This window comes from Aquarana catesbeiana, linkage group LG01 (genome assembly GCF_042186555.1).
Source record: "Aquarana catesbeiana isolate 2022-GZ linkage group LG01, ASM4218655v1, whole genome shotgun sequence".
Lineage (NCBI taxonomy): Eukaryota > Metazoa > Chordata > Amphibia > Anura > Ranidae > Aquarana > Aquarana catesbeiana.
In genome coordinates, this window is record NC_133324.1 from 229,188,083 (window position 1) to 229,208,388 (window position 20,306).

The 20,306-nt window shown below is 40.0% G+C and overlaps 1 protein-coding gene across 2 annotated transcripts in view; it reads left to right on the forward strand.

Annotated features, from left to right (window-relative positions):
• KSR2 (kinase suppressor of ras 2) overlaps positions 1–20,306 on the forward strand; it is a 707,775-nt gene that overhangs the window by 513,737 nt on the left and 173,732 nt on the right. For both annotated transcript variants that reach the window (XM_073625662.1, XM_073625672.1), the window contains exons 13-14: positions 7,583–7,631; positions 9,474–9,841. In XM_073625662.1, the coding sequence (XP_073481763.1) occupies positions 7,583–7,631; positions 9,474–9,841 (417 nt within the window). The remainder of the gene's footprint in view (positions 1–7,582; positions 7,632–9,473; positions 9,842–20,306) is intronic.

Here is a 20,306-nt window from a genome sequence, read left to right on the forward strand (position 1 = left end):
TCTGCCATTTAAGGGTTTGTTGGCCCACTTTCATTCATCAAAAATAAACAGTCCATCCAGGATTCCCACACAGGAGTTTAAACTTTCCACAGCAACAATGTTAACAAAAAAATACCAAGCTGCCTGGCTTGGTGCAGCACCGCTGCTCAGGCTTTGGACCTCAGTCCTCAGTCCTCTTGACCATGTAACAGTGTCCCTGTTCCAAACACACTCTGTACCTCTGCTGGCACTCTTTCTTTCACAGCTTCCTTGCTGCTCCAGCCCACAGGCTTGGGCCCTCTATCTGCTCTGTCAGACTGCATCATGCTTCTCCCTTTCACACCTTGACTCCTCAGGAGGGTGGAGCCCAGAACCCTGGTCCCGTCTCTTACAAAAAGCTCAGCACACACCTGCATAATTATTGTGCTGGCTTGTCATAAACGCTGGTCCTAGGACTGGAGATTTCATCCCACCTGGATCACTACGAAATCTCCAGGCTCCAGGTCCCAAACCTTTACTCTTTTTAAATCATAATGACAACAGAAACTAGCCAAATGACCCTGATCAAAAGTTTACACACCCCAGTTCTTAATACCGTGTATTGCCCCCTTTAACATCAATGACAGCTTAAAGTCTTTTGTGAAATTTGTACATGAGGCTTTTTAATCTTCTCAGATGGTAAAGCTGCCCATTCCTCTTGACAAAAAGCTTCCAGTTCCTGTAAATTCTTGGGCTGTCATGCATGAACTGCGCATTTGAGATCTCCCCAGAGTGGCTCAAAGATATTGAGGTCAAGAGACTGAGATGGCCACTCCAGAACCTTCACTTCATTCTGCTGTAGCCAATGACAGGTCAACTTGGCATTGTGTTTTGGATCATTGTCTTGTTGTAATGTCCAAGTACGTCCCATACGCATCTTCCTGGCTGATGAATGCAAATGTTCCTCTAGTATTTTTTGATAACATACTGCATTCACCTTGCCATCAATTTTGACCAAATTTCCTGTGCCTTTGTAGCTCACACATCCCCAAAACATCAGTGATCCACCTCCGTGTTTCACAGTAGGAATTGTGTACCTTTCATCATAGGCCTTGTTGACTCCTCTCCAAATGTAGCGTTTATGGTTGTGGCCAAAAAGCTCAGTTTTGGTCTCATCACTCCAAATGACTTTGTGCCAGAAGGTTTGAGGCTTGTCTCTGTACTGTTTGGCATATTGTAAGCTGGATACTTTGTGGCATTCACGTAGTAATGGCTTTCTTCTGGGGACTCAACCATGCAGCCCATCTTTCTTCAAGTGCCTCCTTATTCTGCATCTTGAAACAGCCACACCACATGTTTCAGAGAGTCCTGTATTTCACCTGAAGTTATTTGTGGGTTTTTCTTTGCATCCCGAACAATTTTCCTGGCAGTTGTGGCTAAAATTTTAGTTGGTCTACCTGACCGTGGTTTGGTTTCAACAGAACCCCTCGTTTTCCACTTCTTGATTAGAGTTTGAACACTGCTGATTGGCATTCTCAATTCCTTGGATATCTTTTTATATCCTTTTCCTGTTTTATACAGCTCAACTACCTTTTCCTGCAGATCCTTTGACAATTCTTTTGCTTTCCCCATGACTCAGAATCCAGAAACCTCAGTGCGGCACTGGATGAAAGATGCAAGGGTCTGTCAGGAGTCCAGAAACTCATTGACCTTTTATACACACACTAATTACAAGCAAACAGATCACAGTTGAGGATGGTTACCTTTAATAGCCATTCAAATGCCTTTGTGTCAAATTGTGTGCATGTTATCAGGCCAAAATCGCCAGGGCATGAAAACTTTTGATCTGGGTCATTTGGGTAGTTTCTGTTGTGATTATGATTTAAAAAGAATAAACACAGTTGATTAATAATAAATGCCTTCCGCCAAACACTAACCACGAGTGAAAGAAATGTTTTTGTGTTATCATTCATATTCTCTGAAAAATGGCCAAGAAATCATAAATTCTGCCAGGGTATGTAAACTTATGAGCACAACTTTATATATATAAAACATAACTGATAATATCAACAAACAAGCTTTTTACTTTTTTTGCTTGTTACAATTTGTGACACATTTTCATACATGTCCAAATAATATTTGTCCCTAGTTCAGTTAAAATATTCTTCTGAGTTATGTGGAAAAACTCTTTATAATGCATAAAGATCTGCAAGGGTCTTACCATTAATCATGTGTATACAACAGACATTGCAGAATTTGATCTTATAGGAATGTGTCATTTCTTGTGATCAGTAATGGAAAAAAATACAGCAAAATGAGAAATAAACATGTTCCATAAATTAGATGTACTTATTATATTTTGAGTTAGCCAGCACTCTTCCTTCGTACACCTGTCTAAAGCCAGTAATTATGTTCATCTTCTCTAAACAGTAAAGCTGCTTTTTCATAAGCTATGTTGTATGTGCCTCAAATTATTATGATTTGAAGCAACATGAATAGATTTGTAATGAAACTGTGGGTCTTTAGCTCAAACTGGAAATGCAATAAAACCACTGCAACCTTAGTTCAACAAGGATTACATACATTATGGTACTTCATGACCATTCTAATAAGGTTTTAGTGATGAGTGAATCTGACCAGGTTCAGTTTGAGCCAAGTTCGCCCAACTCAGCAGGAAGTCCATGAAACCTGAACTTTCTTCTGTTTTTTTTTAAGGCTAAAAAAGAGTGTGGGCAGCTGGGCACTGCCATATGCCAGTGCGAAAAAAGAAAATAGAGAGGATCTTTTCATGCAGCTTAAAGCACAGCACTGAAAATACACAAATCCTTTAAATAACATGTATATAAACAGACGGGGATCCAGGGAAATGTCATTGACCACATAATTGTCTTGCTCATATGTGGTCAATGACATCATCTGGGATCCCTGCCCCTGTATTTACACTACCACAGCACTAAGAATCTGTTATTTAGCAATGGAAGTCCGTTTACACCCGCCGACATCTGATCCTATCTGCTAAAAACAGATGGATGGAGGATCTGTTCCCCATCCGTCTAGCGGATTGGATGACAGTCTGATGTAAACGGACAGGCTGTCCATTTACATCCGACCGCCCATAGAGGAAAGTGGGCTGTGTCTGTGTCCACGCTGCATAAGTGGAGCAGACACAGACCTGTCATCCGCCTGCTCAACGGGGATCAATACAGGATGAATACCCACTTCCGTGAGGTTGCTTATATGCATACACTTGTCGTGAGGGGGTTAAGGCTAAAAATGATTTTCCAAGTAGACTTAGAGCATTTACTACATTAGATGACGGCTGGAAATTTTCAGGAATGGACATGTCACCTCTGTATACTTGGATACCTAATGCAAAGAGCCTGTTGGCTGATAGACATTTTTTGAACAATGCAAAGCTGGAGAACTTTTTCCATAAATATCTTCTCAAATGCCTTGCTTTTATACTTGAATACAATTGTTTTGCATTTGAAGGAACAACATATGCACAGATATGTGGCACTGCCATGGGAAGTTCTGTGGCCCCCTTATTTGCTAATCTTTTTGTGGGTTTCAATGCGGAGCATGACATCTACCCATCCACTGCTTTTTCTGATCATGTCAAATTCTGCATGTGTTATATTGATGACATCTTCCTCATTTGGGTTGGTAATGAAAGAGAATTTTCAATGTTTATTGATTTTCTAAACAATATCTTTCCTGGGCTAGTGTTTAATGCAGAAATCTCACCACAAAGTGTTACTTTTCTTGACATTAAGATCACTAATGCACAGGGTACCCTGATGACGTCCTTTTAAATTAAACCCACCAACAGGAATATGTTTTTACATTACCAGAGTGCACACCTTTGGCATTTTTTAAATTGCCTATTTATCTCACAATTCACAAAGGTTGCAAATGTTTGCTTCAAATACACAGATAGAAGATGTCAGTTAGAAATAAGATATAAGCGATTTCCAAATTGTGGATATTCTACTACAACAATAGATCAAGCTCTGGCCAAATTCCTCCATGGCTTTGTTTGCGCACATGTTCAATCGCAAGGCTGAACATATCAGATGGTCAATAATCATTGTTGAGGGGCATAATATAAAATTCTGTGATATCCAAGCTGAAAAGCAGCACTGTGTGATAAATTCCTGTGAAGCAATAGCATATACTATACTAAAGGTTTAACAATAAAAAAATGTCAGTAAATCTTCCACAAAAGTACATGAACAACCAGCATATTGCGAAGTCAAGTCCAAGTCAATGTCAGGAGTCTGTGATAGTGAGCCCTTGTAGTTCACCAACTCTGGGTTCCCCAGGGCACAGAGTCTAAGCCCCTGCCTGCTTCTTCACCAGGGCCCTTGAGGGAGGTGGTGGGCTTGCCATAAGTTTGAACCAGGTAGTGGTGCTGAAAGCATGGAGACCACTTAGTGCGTGCACAACAGCAGGAGACTGAAAGGAAAACCAGGAAACAAGCCAAGGTCAGAGTGGGCGGCAGGCAAGCACAGACAGTGGACAAAGCCAGGGTCGGTACACAGGTAGTCAGACATGATACACAAAGTAATAGTAAGCCGCGGGAGCTCAGAGAACTGTGAAGTTGCTCAGGCAACATGAGCTGGACTGAGCACATGTACATATAGGAAGCAAACTGGGAGGCAAGCCAGGAATTGATGTAAGGGAAAGGAAATATAAACCCAGAGAATAGCAGGTGATGCATATAGGTGAGCGCAGAAGCCAACAACACGTAAAAGGAATCAGAAGACTGGGAGAAGCACAGCACTAAGTAGAAATACACAGGCAGGAAAACTGCAGGTTAAATCATGACAGTCAATATTTTCTTATTCCAAACAATTTTCTTTCCACCAGTGCTCCATTTAGTGTTTATAAACTCCACCAACAAATGGAAAGCCACTCAATAGACTGCCTAGCCTGATATCTTGTCTGGTCCTGCTGCTTTTCTGATGTCAATCAGAGCCGGGTTGTCACAGGAATTTATCTCACGTTGCTGCATTTCAGCTTGGATATCATTGAACCTTACATTATAAAAAAACAAAAAACAAAAAAAAAATCTTATATTATTTTTGAGGGTGGAAGAAATACAGCATTGTAGCATTTATTTATTTTGTTTTGTTTGCACAGAGTTGGGCTTGTGTTTAACTTGTTTTTTTTCTATATTTACACGAGAACTTTAACATACTTTGAGCAGGCAGTTCCTCACCGCCCAGTCTTAAGGTCTCACTCTTACTAGCACATAGATGAAATAGAACCTTACGTGATCTTTTGGTACAGGCTGTTCCCAGACAAAAAAATGCAAAGGCACCCTATAAAATTTCATAAAGTAGAGGGTGCTACAGATGCCTGTGCAGTGACATATGTGGGTAAGACTACTGGTCCATTTAAATGGCACTTTGCCCTATCAAAAATGGAGAAGGGCAAACAGATCAACTTGAATAAACCAGTAGTAGTACATTTTGTCACAAATAAACATCAGGCCCATAAACTCAGGGGCATGGTGTTTGAACACGTCAAACAACCCATGAGAGGTGGAGGCCAATATTGTACCCTTTCACACTGTGAGGCCTTCTGAATGTACATTGTTGGTGACTCTCCTTTTTATATTTTTGACCACAGTTCTTCCCAGAAGTCAGTATCGGGCATGTATCCTTAATCCTTTCCCATTTCCTCCTTTTTTTCCCTTTCCTCCTTTTTTTCCCTCCCCCTTCTCATTCCTTTTTTTTTCACCTCTCCCCATCCATCTTTTCAATGTCTATCTTTCCCTCCCTCCCCTTTTTCTTTAACCCTTTTTCTTATATTCTGATTCTTCTATACTCTTTTTCAGTTCTTCTCTTCTTCTCCCCTTCCCTTTACCCCACCCCCTTCTCTTTATTTTTCCTCCTATTTTATATTTCTTTTCATTAATTGTTCCTTTTTTCCCACTGTTATTGTTTTTCTCTTTCCTCTACCTCACACCTGCTTAGTGTTCTTCATCTTACCTTCATCTTATCTTGTTTTTTACCCCTCTCATTCTTGCAACCCACTCTCTTTCCCTTCTTCATATTTCCCAACTTTATTAAGGTTCTTGGTTCTCTTTTTGTTCAGTTTTCCTGTTCTGTTTACTGTTGTGCTTTTTGTCTGTCTACACATTGCACGTTGCTTGGTGTGATCTATTCAATTACTCCCTTTTTTCACCATCCCCCAACAGGCTCTTCCTATTTAACTTGCAACAGCCTCACTTGTTGTTTTGACAACTGGTGGCCAGGTGCCTTGCCATCATGGGCTTCCATAGCATCAGCGGTTTGGCCATGGTGCGGGCTGCCCCAGTGTGCATGTTCCTGTCACTAAGCAGATGATGTCCGGTCACCTGGCCACAGCGACGCCTCGGCTGGTACACCTCATAGATCAGGCAAATCTAGTGCTCAGGATTGCGTGGGCATGATCCAGAACTCTAAAGTAGGATAATTATTTGGCTATGCATCATCTGCTCAGTATACTGGACCCAGGAATTTTCTATTGACATAATATTTACATATGGGATATATTATATAACAGGGCCATTATTTGATTGTTTTAGCGGGTTTCATGACGTCATATCATGTAAGAGGTCAGGGGTGGCCTCCGATACTGAGGGATGCCACTTTAAATGCCACTTTAAAAGTTCTTCGTACTGTATCATGCTCTTATCACATGCCTGAGAAAGGGGTCCTGTGTGGCCCTGAAACATCGCACTTTACCACAGTGATGTAATTACTGAATAAATGCTTGGATATTATTTCAATGATTATTGGTGTGCTGGTAACAATTACTTTGGATTATGGTATTGGATCCAGATAGCAGTTGCTGCTGCAGCACCCGTTTACTCCATACCTATTCCAGGAACATGTACGATGGGAATTTGTGTACATACATAATCCTAATTATAATTGGGGCTTCCAGATTCCTACAATCCCCCCCAACCTCCATAAATCCCCATATTCCTTTCAAGCATTAGGTGTGGGGAAGAGATCCTTGTCCTCCAACATTGGAACAAGGTGCCCTGCAAGGGGGGGGGCTTTGACACCTTCTCTGCAAGGTACCCCCCCTCCCATCTGTTGAAAGCTATGTGGCTTGGTATGGTACAGTTTGCTGTGTGACCTCCCTATTTAACCACCCAGTCTGCTTGCAATCATTTTTCATTGTATTGGAATTAAAATAACTTTTTCAGGTGTTGGTTTATTTACTTTTAACTCTTTTTTGGAATGAGTAATAAAGGACTACATCATATTGTTCTGTAACACCATGTGCAGTTTTAAGGCATGGTAAAAGGCTTCCTGAGTTTATTTCCTAGAAGCTTGAAAAAAAAAATCTGCATTTTCTTAGCTATTCCTTGAGAGCTGTAGAGCAGTTGGATTTTGGAATAGCTATAGGCCCTGACATAATGTATGAGCTTTTCCTGTGTCTGTTAGCCTGAAGTTTCACTTTAAATGCATGATTTCCCATTTACTGAACAAGAGCTGTTAATGCTTTAGCCTCTACTATGTGACAGTAGGCTATCTAAGTTTCCCTTATTTGAATTTCCCAAATTATATGAGGTCATACAAATATCAGTAATTATAACTGAATTTTTTATTATTTCTTCCAGTAATGAAGGAAATCCATTACTTCAAATTGAAGTGGAACCAACATCTGAGGTAAGATAATCAAGCTATTTAATTAAGTGGAGAACAACATGTTCCATTATTTTCCTGATCTCTGACAATGTGTAGCAAAACTCACTATTTAGTAAATATGGGAACATAATTACTTACAGCAGCACATCTGCATAATTAGAAGTCCTTTAGGTATTACTGTCAAAATGGACTAGCTATTATATGTATCCCTGTCAGATGAAAAGACAATTCTAGACCTGTTGTAGATGACAGTATTGACCTGTTGTAGATGACAGTATTGACCTGTTGTACATGACTATAATTTTATAAGGTAATATGACCTCCTAAACCATGGACTAAACACTCAAAGGTCTGTTGATTAATGTTTTCACCCATGAATCACATGAATTTCACCTAAGATTTTCACATGCTCCGCTTAAGATTTTTTTTAAGAAATGTGTTAATATTGGGTGAAAGTTGTGTTAATCTCCAATTAAAACTGATAAATAGATCCCCAGTTTTCGATTTATTTCTGTTCTCACTGTATACAGTAAGTGTTTTAATAAGTATATATTTTGCGTATAAATCTGTTTTAAACAATGCTTTCACAATACCCATATTCTGAATTCTCAATATGCACAGAGGACAATGTGGGGAATTCATAAACAGTGTCTATGATATGCTTTATAATTCCATTGTGTCTCTGCGTGGCATATGTTGGGGTGGCGATATATTCATGTACCTGTTGTAAACGGGTATGTGAATTAGTGGCAAGCACTGCATGTGGAGACATTCTGTCCTCATTCTAGCTGAGCTCCTTCCCTGCTGCAGCAACTGTCACCCAGACGCTGCAGCACCATGTCATTTTATGGCTGGGTTGGTGGAGCATGATGGGGAAGCTGAGACACTAATTATTCATGCGGCCGTTCCTTCCTAGCGCATGCACCGATGACATCATTGGTGCAGTATACAGTAAATATCTCCTACATTGCGCATTTTTACGAGATAATTACAGTACCTTTAGGTAAGCCTTATTCTGGGCTTAACTATATATACAACTTACACAGGGAGGTTTACAACCTCTCGAAGCCAACAATCCCCCTAACAGCCAGGTGAGGAGGGGGTAGTGACGGCAAATATGCCGCTACACAACGTTTCATTCTGCCTATCTCTGTACACCAGCTTATAGTCTTATTTACCTCCAATTTCATTATCTACAAACTAGAGGTAGTTATTTTTTAATTTGGTGCAGTAGTAGCATAACGTTGTAAAAGCGTCTGTATTAAGATCTACCTGAATCTGCTGAACACATTGAAAAAGCTACTGAAATAGACAGCAGATATTTTTTTTTTAATCTGGCGCAGGCAGAAAAGTGTTGTTAGGCCTCTATTGAATTCCCCCAAGTATATCTAGTAATCATGCACCGTATCTGTTATTGTGGTGGAGAGGTTAGAAGAAGTGACAAAGGGAAACAATGGCCATTATATTGCTGCCAATAGTTATCAAAAGAGATATTTATCTTGCCATATAAAAGGCAAAATGCCACTTTATAATGCTTAAACAGTTCAGTAATGAAAATGTATTTAATTGGTATTGGCATTTAAGCAATCAAGCCCTGAAAGTTTTGAATACCAATTTTGTTGCAAGAAATTGGCAACAAAAATATAATACACCTTCCTATTCAATAACTGATACAGTACCCATAACTGTATCAGTTATTGAATTGTAAGGTATTGGTAAAGTTGTCATTTCTGTGCTGCTTGATAACTGCTAAAGAGCACTACATTTAAATAAAAAATGGTAATCCCTCTCTCAACCAAAGTGAAATTATTGCCATAAATAAATCCTTATCTAAGTGTTTTATCCTTACTATGACCATCTCAGAATGAAGAAAGCAATGAGAAAGCAGAAGAGTCTGAAGATGACTTTGAGGAGATGAACCACTTGCTGCTATCAGCCAGGAACTTCCCCCGTAAAGCCAGTCAAACCAGCATATTCTTACAAGAATGGGACATCCCATTTGAACAGCTGGAAATTGGAGAGATGATTGGCAAAGGACGCTTTGGGTTAGTGTACCATGGGCGCTGGCATGGAGAGGTAGCAATTAGACTTATTGACATTGAGCGGGATAATGAGGACCAGCTAAAAGCATTTAAGCGGGAAGTGATGGCTTACCGACAGACACGACATGAGAATGTGGTACTCTTCATGGGAGCCTGCATGAGCCCTCCACACCTAGCAATTATCACCAGGTAATCCTCATTTTGTATTTTGCAAAAAGTCCATCCATATGCATTATTTTTTACTTTTTTTTTTGTTCCAGTTTCCCGTTCCCTGCCCCTTTTGATGCCTGCAATGTTTGTTTTTTTTTACTTATCTTGTCCAGGGACACAGGAAATATTTTTTTTAAAGCCCCACTGCCATCAAGGGGGCTGTAGCACTCTTATTGTCATCAGAGTCAGGAAGAAGGATGCAAGAGGGTTCCTTGAGTCACTTCCTCCAGTGTGCTCCCAGGAGATGTGGGCATTGCTATGTTATCATTCATAACACCTGTGGAGGGTATAGCAAGGCCAGTGCTAACTGGCATTAAGAAGAAAGGTTTTTCAGTTTTTGACAATACTGAAAATTCTTCTTTGTTACCTGCAGGACAGCAAAGTATTCAACAGGGTAATAACGCTGCAGTGATTTCAATGTGGGGAAACGGGATTGTCATCATGCTGAAGGAAATTACAGGAACTGGAAGTATCACAAAATATTTAAAAAAAAATGAAAACTCCCCTCAAATGTTAGATGCTTGCTTTAAATAATTGAGATCTGTGGTAATGTTTTGCAATTTAAATGAAAATTCTATGTTAAAGTAGAAGTACAGTCAAAGCTCGTTTGGTTGTACTTCACCTGTGAATCACAGGAGTGCAGTTCGTTCTGCACTCCTGTGACTTACTTTCAGCAGACAGCGGGCTAAAGCCCGCTGTCGTCTGATGTCACAGAGCCGGTCCAGGCCTGGGCAAAATCGCGACAATGAAGTCGGGATCCGCCCACATGCCTGGACCGACACCAGGCTTTGCCTTTTAGAGAGCTGCTGAAAGCCGGAGACAGTCACCCCCGCCCCCTCCCCGGCCCTGCATTCCAGTGAGCGAGGGGAGAGCAGAGCAGAGAGTGGTGACTGACAGTCACCAGCTCTCTGCTCAGGGAGCCCTGAGAACCGAGCGATCAGCGGGGGTCTTAGAGCCGGCGGTGTACAAATGCAGCATCGGGCCGATCCTGCATCCACCTATGATTGGGAACTTTTTTTCCAATACTTCTCTTTTCAAGGAATATTACATTCTAACAAAAATAAAAACATATGGATAAAACATGGGACAGAAAAGAATTCAGAGTAATAAAACCAGAAGGTGTTAAAATGTGTTTTGTTATATTGTTACATTGATAAACTGGTCTTTGAATTGTTACATATACATACATATGTACAAAGTTAGTAATACCTCCATATTCATTATAGCTAATCAACTAAAGCGCATCTATCATTATCATTTTTATTTTACAGTTCTGTCCCCTATGGGACAAAGTTCATACTTTGTCCCTTGTTCTAAGCGCTTACTAACCCTAGTTACTGTATGAGCTCCAACCTGCCCCCTTTACTTGTACTGATAGCCAATCAGAAAACAGCTATGAAGGAAACAGTTGTATTATAGATGCAGCTTGTCCTGGATGTAAACACTTTCCCAAAATAATTAAATGGAAAGAGCATGCAAAGGCTTGGACATCCCACCATCATCTGCATTCTTCTTGCTGTTGCTTGTTTTGGGAAAGTGGTCACAGCAAGGACAAGATCAGTCAGATCAGCAATGGCAGAAGGGGATGGGGCAGGTCGGACCTCATAACTAGAATTAGGAAGCACTTAGAAACATGGGACAACATATGTACTTAGTCCCATAGGGAACAGAACTGTAAAATAAAAATTCTTATGTTAAATTATTGAAAGTTGAGAATCCTCATGCAAAGAAGGCTGATTTACTAAAGGATTTGAGAATGTTCACACAATAAAATGAGTAATTCTCTTCAATTATCCAGTCATATACAGATGAGATAAGTAAACAGTGATTTTCATTTCACATAATTTGATAATTCAAGTGAATCCTTAATTGTGTGCACATTCTCAAAATCAGCCTCAGTAAACTGCGTAAATATTTGCCCCAATTATCCAAATTCCTGTTCACTTGTATTTAATTGGATAATTGTAAATTGTAAATTGTAAATATTTACACATTTTAGTATGTGAAGATTCCCAACTTCATTGGTAAATTTAAATCTTTCAGAATTTACATGTAGAAGGCCTGTTCAGTTCCCGCAAATGACAGTATCGTTCTTCAGTTATGTATTCAGATATATTATTATTGTGTATTTTTAATAAATTAGCTATTCACACCAGACCAATATACCTCTTGTTTTAAAAGTCAACAATTGGTTCCAGATTACATTTCATCAATGCATTTGTTAATTTCTTTACAGTGTTTCAAGAATTTATTTTGGTGATAGGTGGATTTAAAAACCAGCAGTTGTATTGCTACAATGATATTAATAATAATACTAATAACATTAATGTTCCAATATACACAGTAAATAGATTATACCAATATTCATGAGATAGAGGAGCATCTCCAATATAAAATATTTAAGTTTGGGTTAGATTTGTAAATCTATGTAGTAATGTTATACAGTGATTATTGTGTTCTTGCGTTCTTACGCGTTTTCTTTTTCACCAATTTAATCAAGCCACAAGCACACAAAGCTAGTGCAAATCTACTTTCATTTCTCCATCCTTATTATAACATTAAAGCGGAGTTCCACCCATAAGAATACGTTTTCATTACTGTGCAGCATATAATATAACAAATGACATTTGGAGAAATTATTTTTTTTTTTTTACTTACCTTTTAATCCCTGTTGCTATGTGGTCCCTTTGAATCTTCCCCTTCCTCACCGTGGCTCCTAACGTCACTTCCCTTGTCTCCTCTGCTCGCTACTGCTCCTGGGAGATGTGTGTCATCATTTCCCAGGTGTCAGTGGGCAGCGCCGAGGGCTTCGTTGCCATCACAACGGGGCGGGCACTTCTGATGATGCCGCCCGTTGTGATGGCATCGTGAGAAGTTTACGGTGCTGCGAGCCTGTCATACTGCGTGTGCGCGAGAACGGGCGGTGCATGCTGGTCACTCAGCTGCGCCGTATCCCGGAACAGTGAGTGTTATATGTCAATGTTATGACCTTAAGAAAAGTTTTAAAAAATATATATATTACATGTTTTTGGAACTCCACTTTAAATTGGTTGTAAGCCTCAGACATGACAAGTGGACAAAGCACATCCCTCTATAGTGTGTATTAGCCTGAATGCAAAGCATCAAGTGTGGTTCTTCTCATATCTCTCCTCTCTCTGCTCTTTGCATTAGTCACTTATAGGGCTCTGAGCCAACACCTCAGTCTCTCAGGAGATGGTCCGCCCCCCCTTCAGCACACAGCAGGTGACTCAGCTCTATGTTTATTTTCTATGAGCCTCTTAGAGGGGGTGGGTGTGTCCCTTCCCTTCAATCGTCTATCAGATTTCAAAGTGCTCTGTGCTCTAGCTCTGCAGTGTGCATGACAGCATATCCCTGACGTTAGAGGGCTGTAGATAAACAGGTACAACTTATGTAGGAGGATTTGTTTCATCTCCGTGTATCACCTGATGCTCGTTACTTCTAATAAGTCTGATGTTTCACCTTCAGTCACATCCTAGGGGAGGGACCTATTAGTGTTAGATAACTGCGACAAAGAAAAATCAGGTCTCCTGCCTTACCAGCCAGATCTGTGCTGTGAACCAGAGCTGTGTAAATCTCCAGCCTAGGTGAACAGAAATACAAATCCTTTGGCAGGGAAAACAGCTCCCATATATGTATGTATTTAATCTGTGTATTTAGCTGTTTGGCTTGAGTTCAGCTATATAACAAAATTTAAAAAAATGCTTTCCTAAGTGGCAGCTACATCAGATTATTAAACAATTAAACAAATAACATTGGCTAACAAATTGAATAATTTTTGAAGGACGGTGTAGGTAAAATACATTTTCATGGTGAGCTTTACTTCCAAAGTAAGTAAGCATATTTTACTGTACAAATAGTAATAAGGTAGTACATAAGGAGCAGCATAAAAGTTCCACAAGGGTTAGTAGATCATTAAGCCACTTACAATAAGTGAAAATGAATCCATTGTGTCATAAATATCAATGAACTATTTGTACAACTCACCTAAAGGATTTATGTCTGACAGCTTTTCTCCTATTTGCTGATGAGTTGGCAAAATGTCCCTATTCCTCTGTGATTGCTGAACATGTGTTGAGCTGGGAAATGCCTCTGAAGCGATCCCTTTGGGCAATGCCTGAGAAAGTGAGGCCTGATCAAAGATGCACATCAAGAGCCTTTCTCGTTATGCTGAACACAGCAGGGACATTCCCATGGCACTTGTTTTTGGACACAATATCTGTAGAGAACAGCCAGACTGACAGCTGCCCAAAGCAATGTCAGGTTTTTTATGTTACAGAGGAAATGTATACATATGACCACTGTCTACGAATTATACATCACAAATGTTATATATTTATTATATATTCCCTGTGGTCTTTTTTTTTCTATCTCATAATTGAGTGTATGACAATGGAACCACCCCTTGGAGTCTGCCTTATTATTTTTGACATTCAAAAATAAGTATACCATAAATTATGACATATTTTGAAATAGGAAATATCAATTTTAATTGATGGAAAGTTCAAAAGTGCTCAGTTGTGGAGGGAGGAACCACCCACTGCTGGACACCAGTGATGGCAAAACAATTTTTTTTCTTTTTTACTGCAAGTGAAAACTTTCTGTTTTCCATATATAGGCGTTGAAAGATTAGAATGACTGTCACATGTTCTTTGTTTTTTACATTTACTCAATAAATATGTGCATGTATATGTGTGTTTTCCAAAGCGAACTAGCTTATTTATCTTTGCTGGTTATCCTTTACTGAATGTACTGTAATTAACCAATTATTTCTAAATAAAGATGATTCTAACAAGGCTAGAATAGAAAGTGATGAATCAACAAATAAGTACAGGGGGTAGGAGGGCCCCTGCAGGGAGAGTTACGCGCTCGCCAAGCAGCTTAATTTCAGGAGTTTATTGCACAAGATTTCTTGTGCAATAAACTCCTAAAAATAAGCTGTTCGGTCCGCCCGTACTCTTCCTGCAGGGGCCATTGTTGCCAACTGTCAGTATTTTTACTGGCAGCCAGTAAAAAACAGGTAATTTTCTTCTGCCAGTAAATGCCAGTAAAAATAAAAGGTTGCCAGTAAAAAATATGGCCATGACACTCGACCCGGAGCCAGCCGAGACCATACAAGTGCCTTCTACAGTGTGTTCGGGCGGCTCTGGTGGAGGAGGTGCCTGAGCATGTGCTGTGATGTCATGGTGCAAGCCAAGTAGAGCGGCTAGCGCCTTGTGTGTGGGTCTGCGGGATGGGAGCAAGGCATGCCAGGACCATTAGTGCTCTTTGGACTGGAGGGACCACCTGGCTTGGAGAGAGACTGTCACTGTGACTCAGGAGGGGACCTGTCGTGTCGGTGATCTGTACTGCTGCACACTGCTGTTAGTGTCACTGTGAGAGTCAATTTCATGTGTGTGTGCCACCCATTCTAATTTCTTGCCCTCCTTAGTCCTGTCCCTGAGCTACTTACTTACTATATTGAAAATAAAATAGGAAATATGTTTTTTGCTTTATTATCTACCTTAAATAACATTGCTAATTACATATTGTACTTGTTTGTAGCCTAAATAATGAAATTTGTACTTAAAACTGTAATTTTGTAACTTTTGGAAATGCCAGTAAAAACTTGGCTGTGCCAGTAAATTTTGGGTGTTGTGTCAGTAAATTTCAATCTGTTAGGTTAGCAACACTGGCAGGGGCCCTCCTACCCCCTGTACTTGTTTGTTGATCTTGCCTTTCAGTTACGTAGACCGCACAATCTTGGTGAGTCAGCAATTTTGGGGACACCGCACTAGCATACATACAGAGCAGTGCAGCGTATATACAATAGTGAGTTGATGGTGTTTTTTTCTTTGTGCAGAAAGTGATGAAAATGTAATGTACTGAATAGCACTACACTGATGTACTGCTAATTTCAACCTTTCCAAAATATCTTTTAAGATGCACTTTCTAGTGGTTGCTTTTTTTCCCTTTCCTCCTTACTAAATCAATACTGAGAAGTAGATGAAGACGTCTTAGAATGCCTCTTTCTGTGCCGAGCATTGAAGTCAGGATTTTAAATCCCACCTTTCCTTGCAGCACTTCCGATTTACTGTAGGCACTGGTGTGTCCACAAATAGTTGTAGCCTGGAGGATGCAGTGGAGAGGAAGGTGAGAATATTGCAGTAATTTTTGAAACCTTGTTTCAGCATTTTTGCCTTCAGGAGAAAATGATTTAACAATACCAATACTGGCGGGATCATAAGGTATTTTGCCAGATAAATAAAGAGGGCATTTTTTTTTAATGCTGCAAAAATTACTACTGAGGTTACCTACTTGTGGTAGTATTGTTGTTGTGCCATAAAGATCTCTTTCGGGTAACAAACATGATCACCCATGAGGGATGTATTAAATTTGGTGTATGAAATAGAAAATGCCTGTAACAAGCCACATCCCCTTTTTAATGTCCCACTCCTTCACAAGAAATTATATTTAGTCCTGTATATGATGTTTTAAGTATGTCAGTCAGTTTGGAAGAGTAACATATCTGTAATCCGACTATCTCATGCAATAATTTACACATACTTACATATTGTAACATTGTAACATCTTTGCAACATCTTTATTCAAGTAACGTTTCCTTAATTCTTTGAAGATCTTTTTATATTATGCCTAAATTCAAGTAAAGTTTTCTTTATTCATTGAGGATTTTTTTAATATTATGCATGTATTGAATTTAAAGATCTTGTGTGTGGATTTGCTTGAATTTGTGGCAAGAATGAGTAATGCCGCATAAACACGATCGGAATTTCCGTCAGGAAAACCTTGGATGTTTTTTTTCCGCTCAAGCTTGCCTTGCATACACACGGTCACACAAAAGTTCTCTGAATTTTCGACCGTCAAGAATGCGGTGATGTACAACACTACGACGAGCCGAGAGAATGAAGTTCAATGATTCTGAGCATGCGTCGGAAAAATGCTCTCAACCTGCTCTCAATCTTTTGCTGGCGGAAATTCCGCCAGCAAAAGTCCGATGGAGCATACACACGGTCGGAATTGCCAACCAAAAGCTCACATCGGACTTGCTGGCGGAATTTCCGATTGTGTATATGCGGCATAACATTTTGTTCCCTCTGCGATTGTTGATGAAACATGTCGCAATATTTGTCCAGCCAATAATCTTATTATCCTTTTTTTCCCTTTTTGTATGCACACATATTATTTGAGGTACTGACTTGTTGTGCTAGCTAATGCTTGGATAGAAGGTGCATTTTAAGTAGGGTTGCACCGATACCACTTTTTTAAGACCGAGTACAAGTACCAATACTTTTTTTCACGTACTCGCTGATACCGATTACCAATACTTTTTTTAAATGTCATGTGACAGTGGCACTAATATGCAGCTGTCAGGAAAGGTCCCCTCCGCTGGTAATATCGATCATTTGGTGTGCAGTACTGAGGTCCACCAGCAGGTGTCTCCTGGCAGTTTGGAGCTGTCAGAAGAGCTTTTTCCTGCTGGTATTTTGTCACCTTTGAGCCGCAGTACTGGCATCCACCAGCGGAGAGATCCTGGCAGTATGGAGCAGGTATTACCCTTTGCAGATAACCGTCACCTGACTTTAATTAGCAGCTGCAGTATAAATACCCAGCAGGTACACACATATCTTGCCTTGGTATTGTCCTTGAGCCCTGACCTGCAGCCTGCATCCTGTTAACCTGATTCCTGAAACCTGAAATCTGATTCCTGGAACGTGTTGATCCTGTTCCCTGTCTGTTACCTGAACCCTGGACCCTGAGCCTTGTATCTGACCCATCCCTCCTGTGATCCATCCATCCTCTCTTGTCCTGTTTGTTTCCCTTCCCCAGCTGCTGGCCTGCCCAACGACCCTGGCCTGGCTCTGTTTATGATCTCGGTATTTCCCTTACTTGTATATATTTGTTCTGTTATTATTTGTGGGTGGTTGGTTGTTGTGCACTGAGTGATACTGGAGGTGGTTGTGTTATAGTTATTCACTTATCTTTAATAAATCATTTATATTTTCACTTATACACGTCTGGGTTTCCTCTGTTGCAGTCCACACAGTTCTGGTCTTATCTGGTACATGACAGCAGCACTGATGACGCGTGGACTGTGTCAGTAGTTTTTTATTTTTTAAAATGTATTTTTTCAATTATTTTTTACAATTTATTTATTTATTTATTTTTACAATGCTTTCCTTTTTTTTGTATTTTTTTTATTAGCCCTGTTGGGGGTCTTAACAGACCCCTGACATCTCCCTCTTGAGACAGGGAAAGGGACCGAGGACAGAGATTCCCCAGTCCCTTTCTCTGCAGCCTCAGCTCCACTGAAATGAATGAAAACACAGTTTCTGATGCTCAGTCATGAATGGACAAAGTCAGTGATCACTGACTCTGTTCATTCAGAAAAGGAAGGAGTCGGTAAATGACATATTTACCGGCTCATTCCTCCGCTTTCCATCCTGACAAGTCAAGGGGACCAAGGAACATGGAGGGGGACCGGAGCATGGAGAGGGACCGGAACATGGAGGGGCCTGGAGGAGCACAGAGGGGGACCGGAGCATGGAGGGGAATTGGAGGAGCACGGAGGGGGACCGGAGCACAGAGGGGGATCTGAGGAGGATATGGGAGACAGTCAGGGGTGATCGGTGCGGAGCTGGGGGGAGTTACAATCACCGATCTCCCTGTATACATTTCAATAAAGCAGCTGAAAGCCGTGGGGAGAGGGAGAGGAGGAGAAGCAGTTGTCAGCTTCTTTATTGAAATGTATACAGGGAGATCTGTGATTGTAACTACCCCCAACTCCGCACAGATCACTCCTGACTGCCCAGGTATCGGATTAAGCATCGGAGCATTTGCCCGAGTACCGATACTTGGGCAAATGCTCGGTATCGGCACCAATACTAGTATCGGTATCTGTGCAAACCTAATTTTAAGGTTTACATAGTCAGAGGTTTGTCTTCCATTTTTATGGCATTGTTGACAAATTGGCATTGTATAGTGTTTGTTGTATCTAAATAGAATAAGCAAGTGCACTATTCTGATTTATCCTGCATTGTTCAGTTGTCAAAAAATAAGGTTCAGGTCTGGTCCTTTTGGTATACCAAATAAATTATTTAAACCAATTTAGATAAATTCAGTTACGTCGCTCTGGCATAATTACTGCTTTATGATGTTGTTTTTAAGTCGTAGCAAAACTAGGATTTGGGGGACTCAGTGATGGAAAGCAGATAAGCAGTTAACACAGCACCATGGGTCTATTACCACTTGTCACTGCCTCTCCTCATTGAGATTAATGTAAACCATCTAGCACTCATTAGGTGCAAAACTATTAGGAAAGGTAGCAGAATTTATTCATTAAATGGTTGCCTCCTCTTTTTTGCAATACATAGATTTGCGTGTAAAATTGCATATGTGATACTATCTGTGCATGCAATTTAAACTTCTCCGCTATGCCTATCAAATATAAATTAACTACAGCTGTCAAACACCATAAATTGCAATTCTTAGCCTTGTATTTAGATACAAGTGTTAAATAGAAGGCAAGTGGTGACCTTAGTACTTTTAAAATGTACTGTATCTAAAATTGCTAGACAAGACTGTCTGATGTCCACATATTCCTACCACATACAGACAAAGGCAATGCAAATTTTTTTGCTGGTAAATTAATTATATTTTTCATCACTATGTCAGTTGTTGTGTATGTGTGGTATGTTAGAACAAAATAATACTATATGAAGTTTGGCTGCAATATGAGTAAACACACAGAAATGCACAAAAACAAGCATCAATAAAGTAGTAGTGCCATGTATATCAATAACAATTAACGTAGAACTGTAGCCGATGGCGAATAATGAAATTCCTTTTTTCTGCTCCCCCAGAGGATAAGAGATGAAACCTGACAGGTCACTATGGCAACAGTTGTGATTTTTTTTTAGTAAATCCCCCATACTAAAGCTGGTCATTTACTGATCAAAATTCAGCCAGTTCAACAAAGAATGGCCAAATTTTGATTAGTGTGTGGTACCCACTGCGGAAAAAAGTTGATTGTTTGATAAACTTTTGTTGAAGGGACGTGTTGGGACATTTTTCTTGATCAGTGACTATAGAAGCTGATTAGTGTATTCTGACAGCTGTACCCATCACTAACACTGTATGGCCAGCTTTAGTATGAGCTTAAGCAATTTGTAACAGAAAGGTTATGAAAATTTACTGGTTGGAAACTCTTGACCTGATTTATTTGCTGTGGACACCAGTGCATTTTACCACTGGAAAAGTTGCTTTAAAGTAGAATTAAAGACAAATCTTTTTTATTTTGATTGTGGATAAAATAAAGGAGGGTTTTCTATATATATTTTCTGTCCCATAGCCAAAACAGGACGTGAGTGGACAAACCTTAAAAGTGAGAAGATCCCTGGTTATCACCAGGGTCACCAGAACCAGTGTT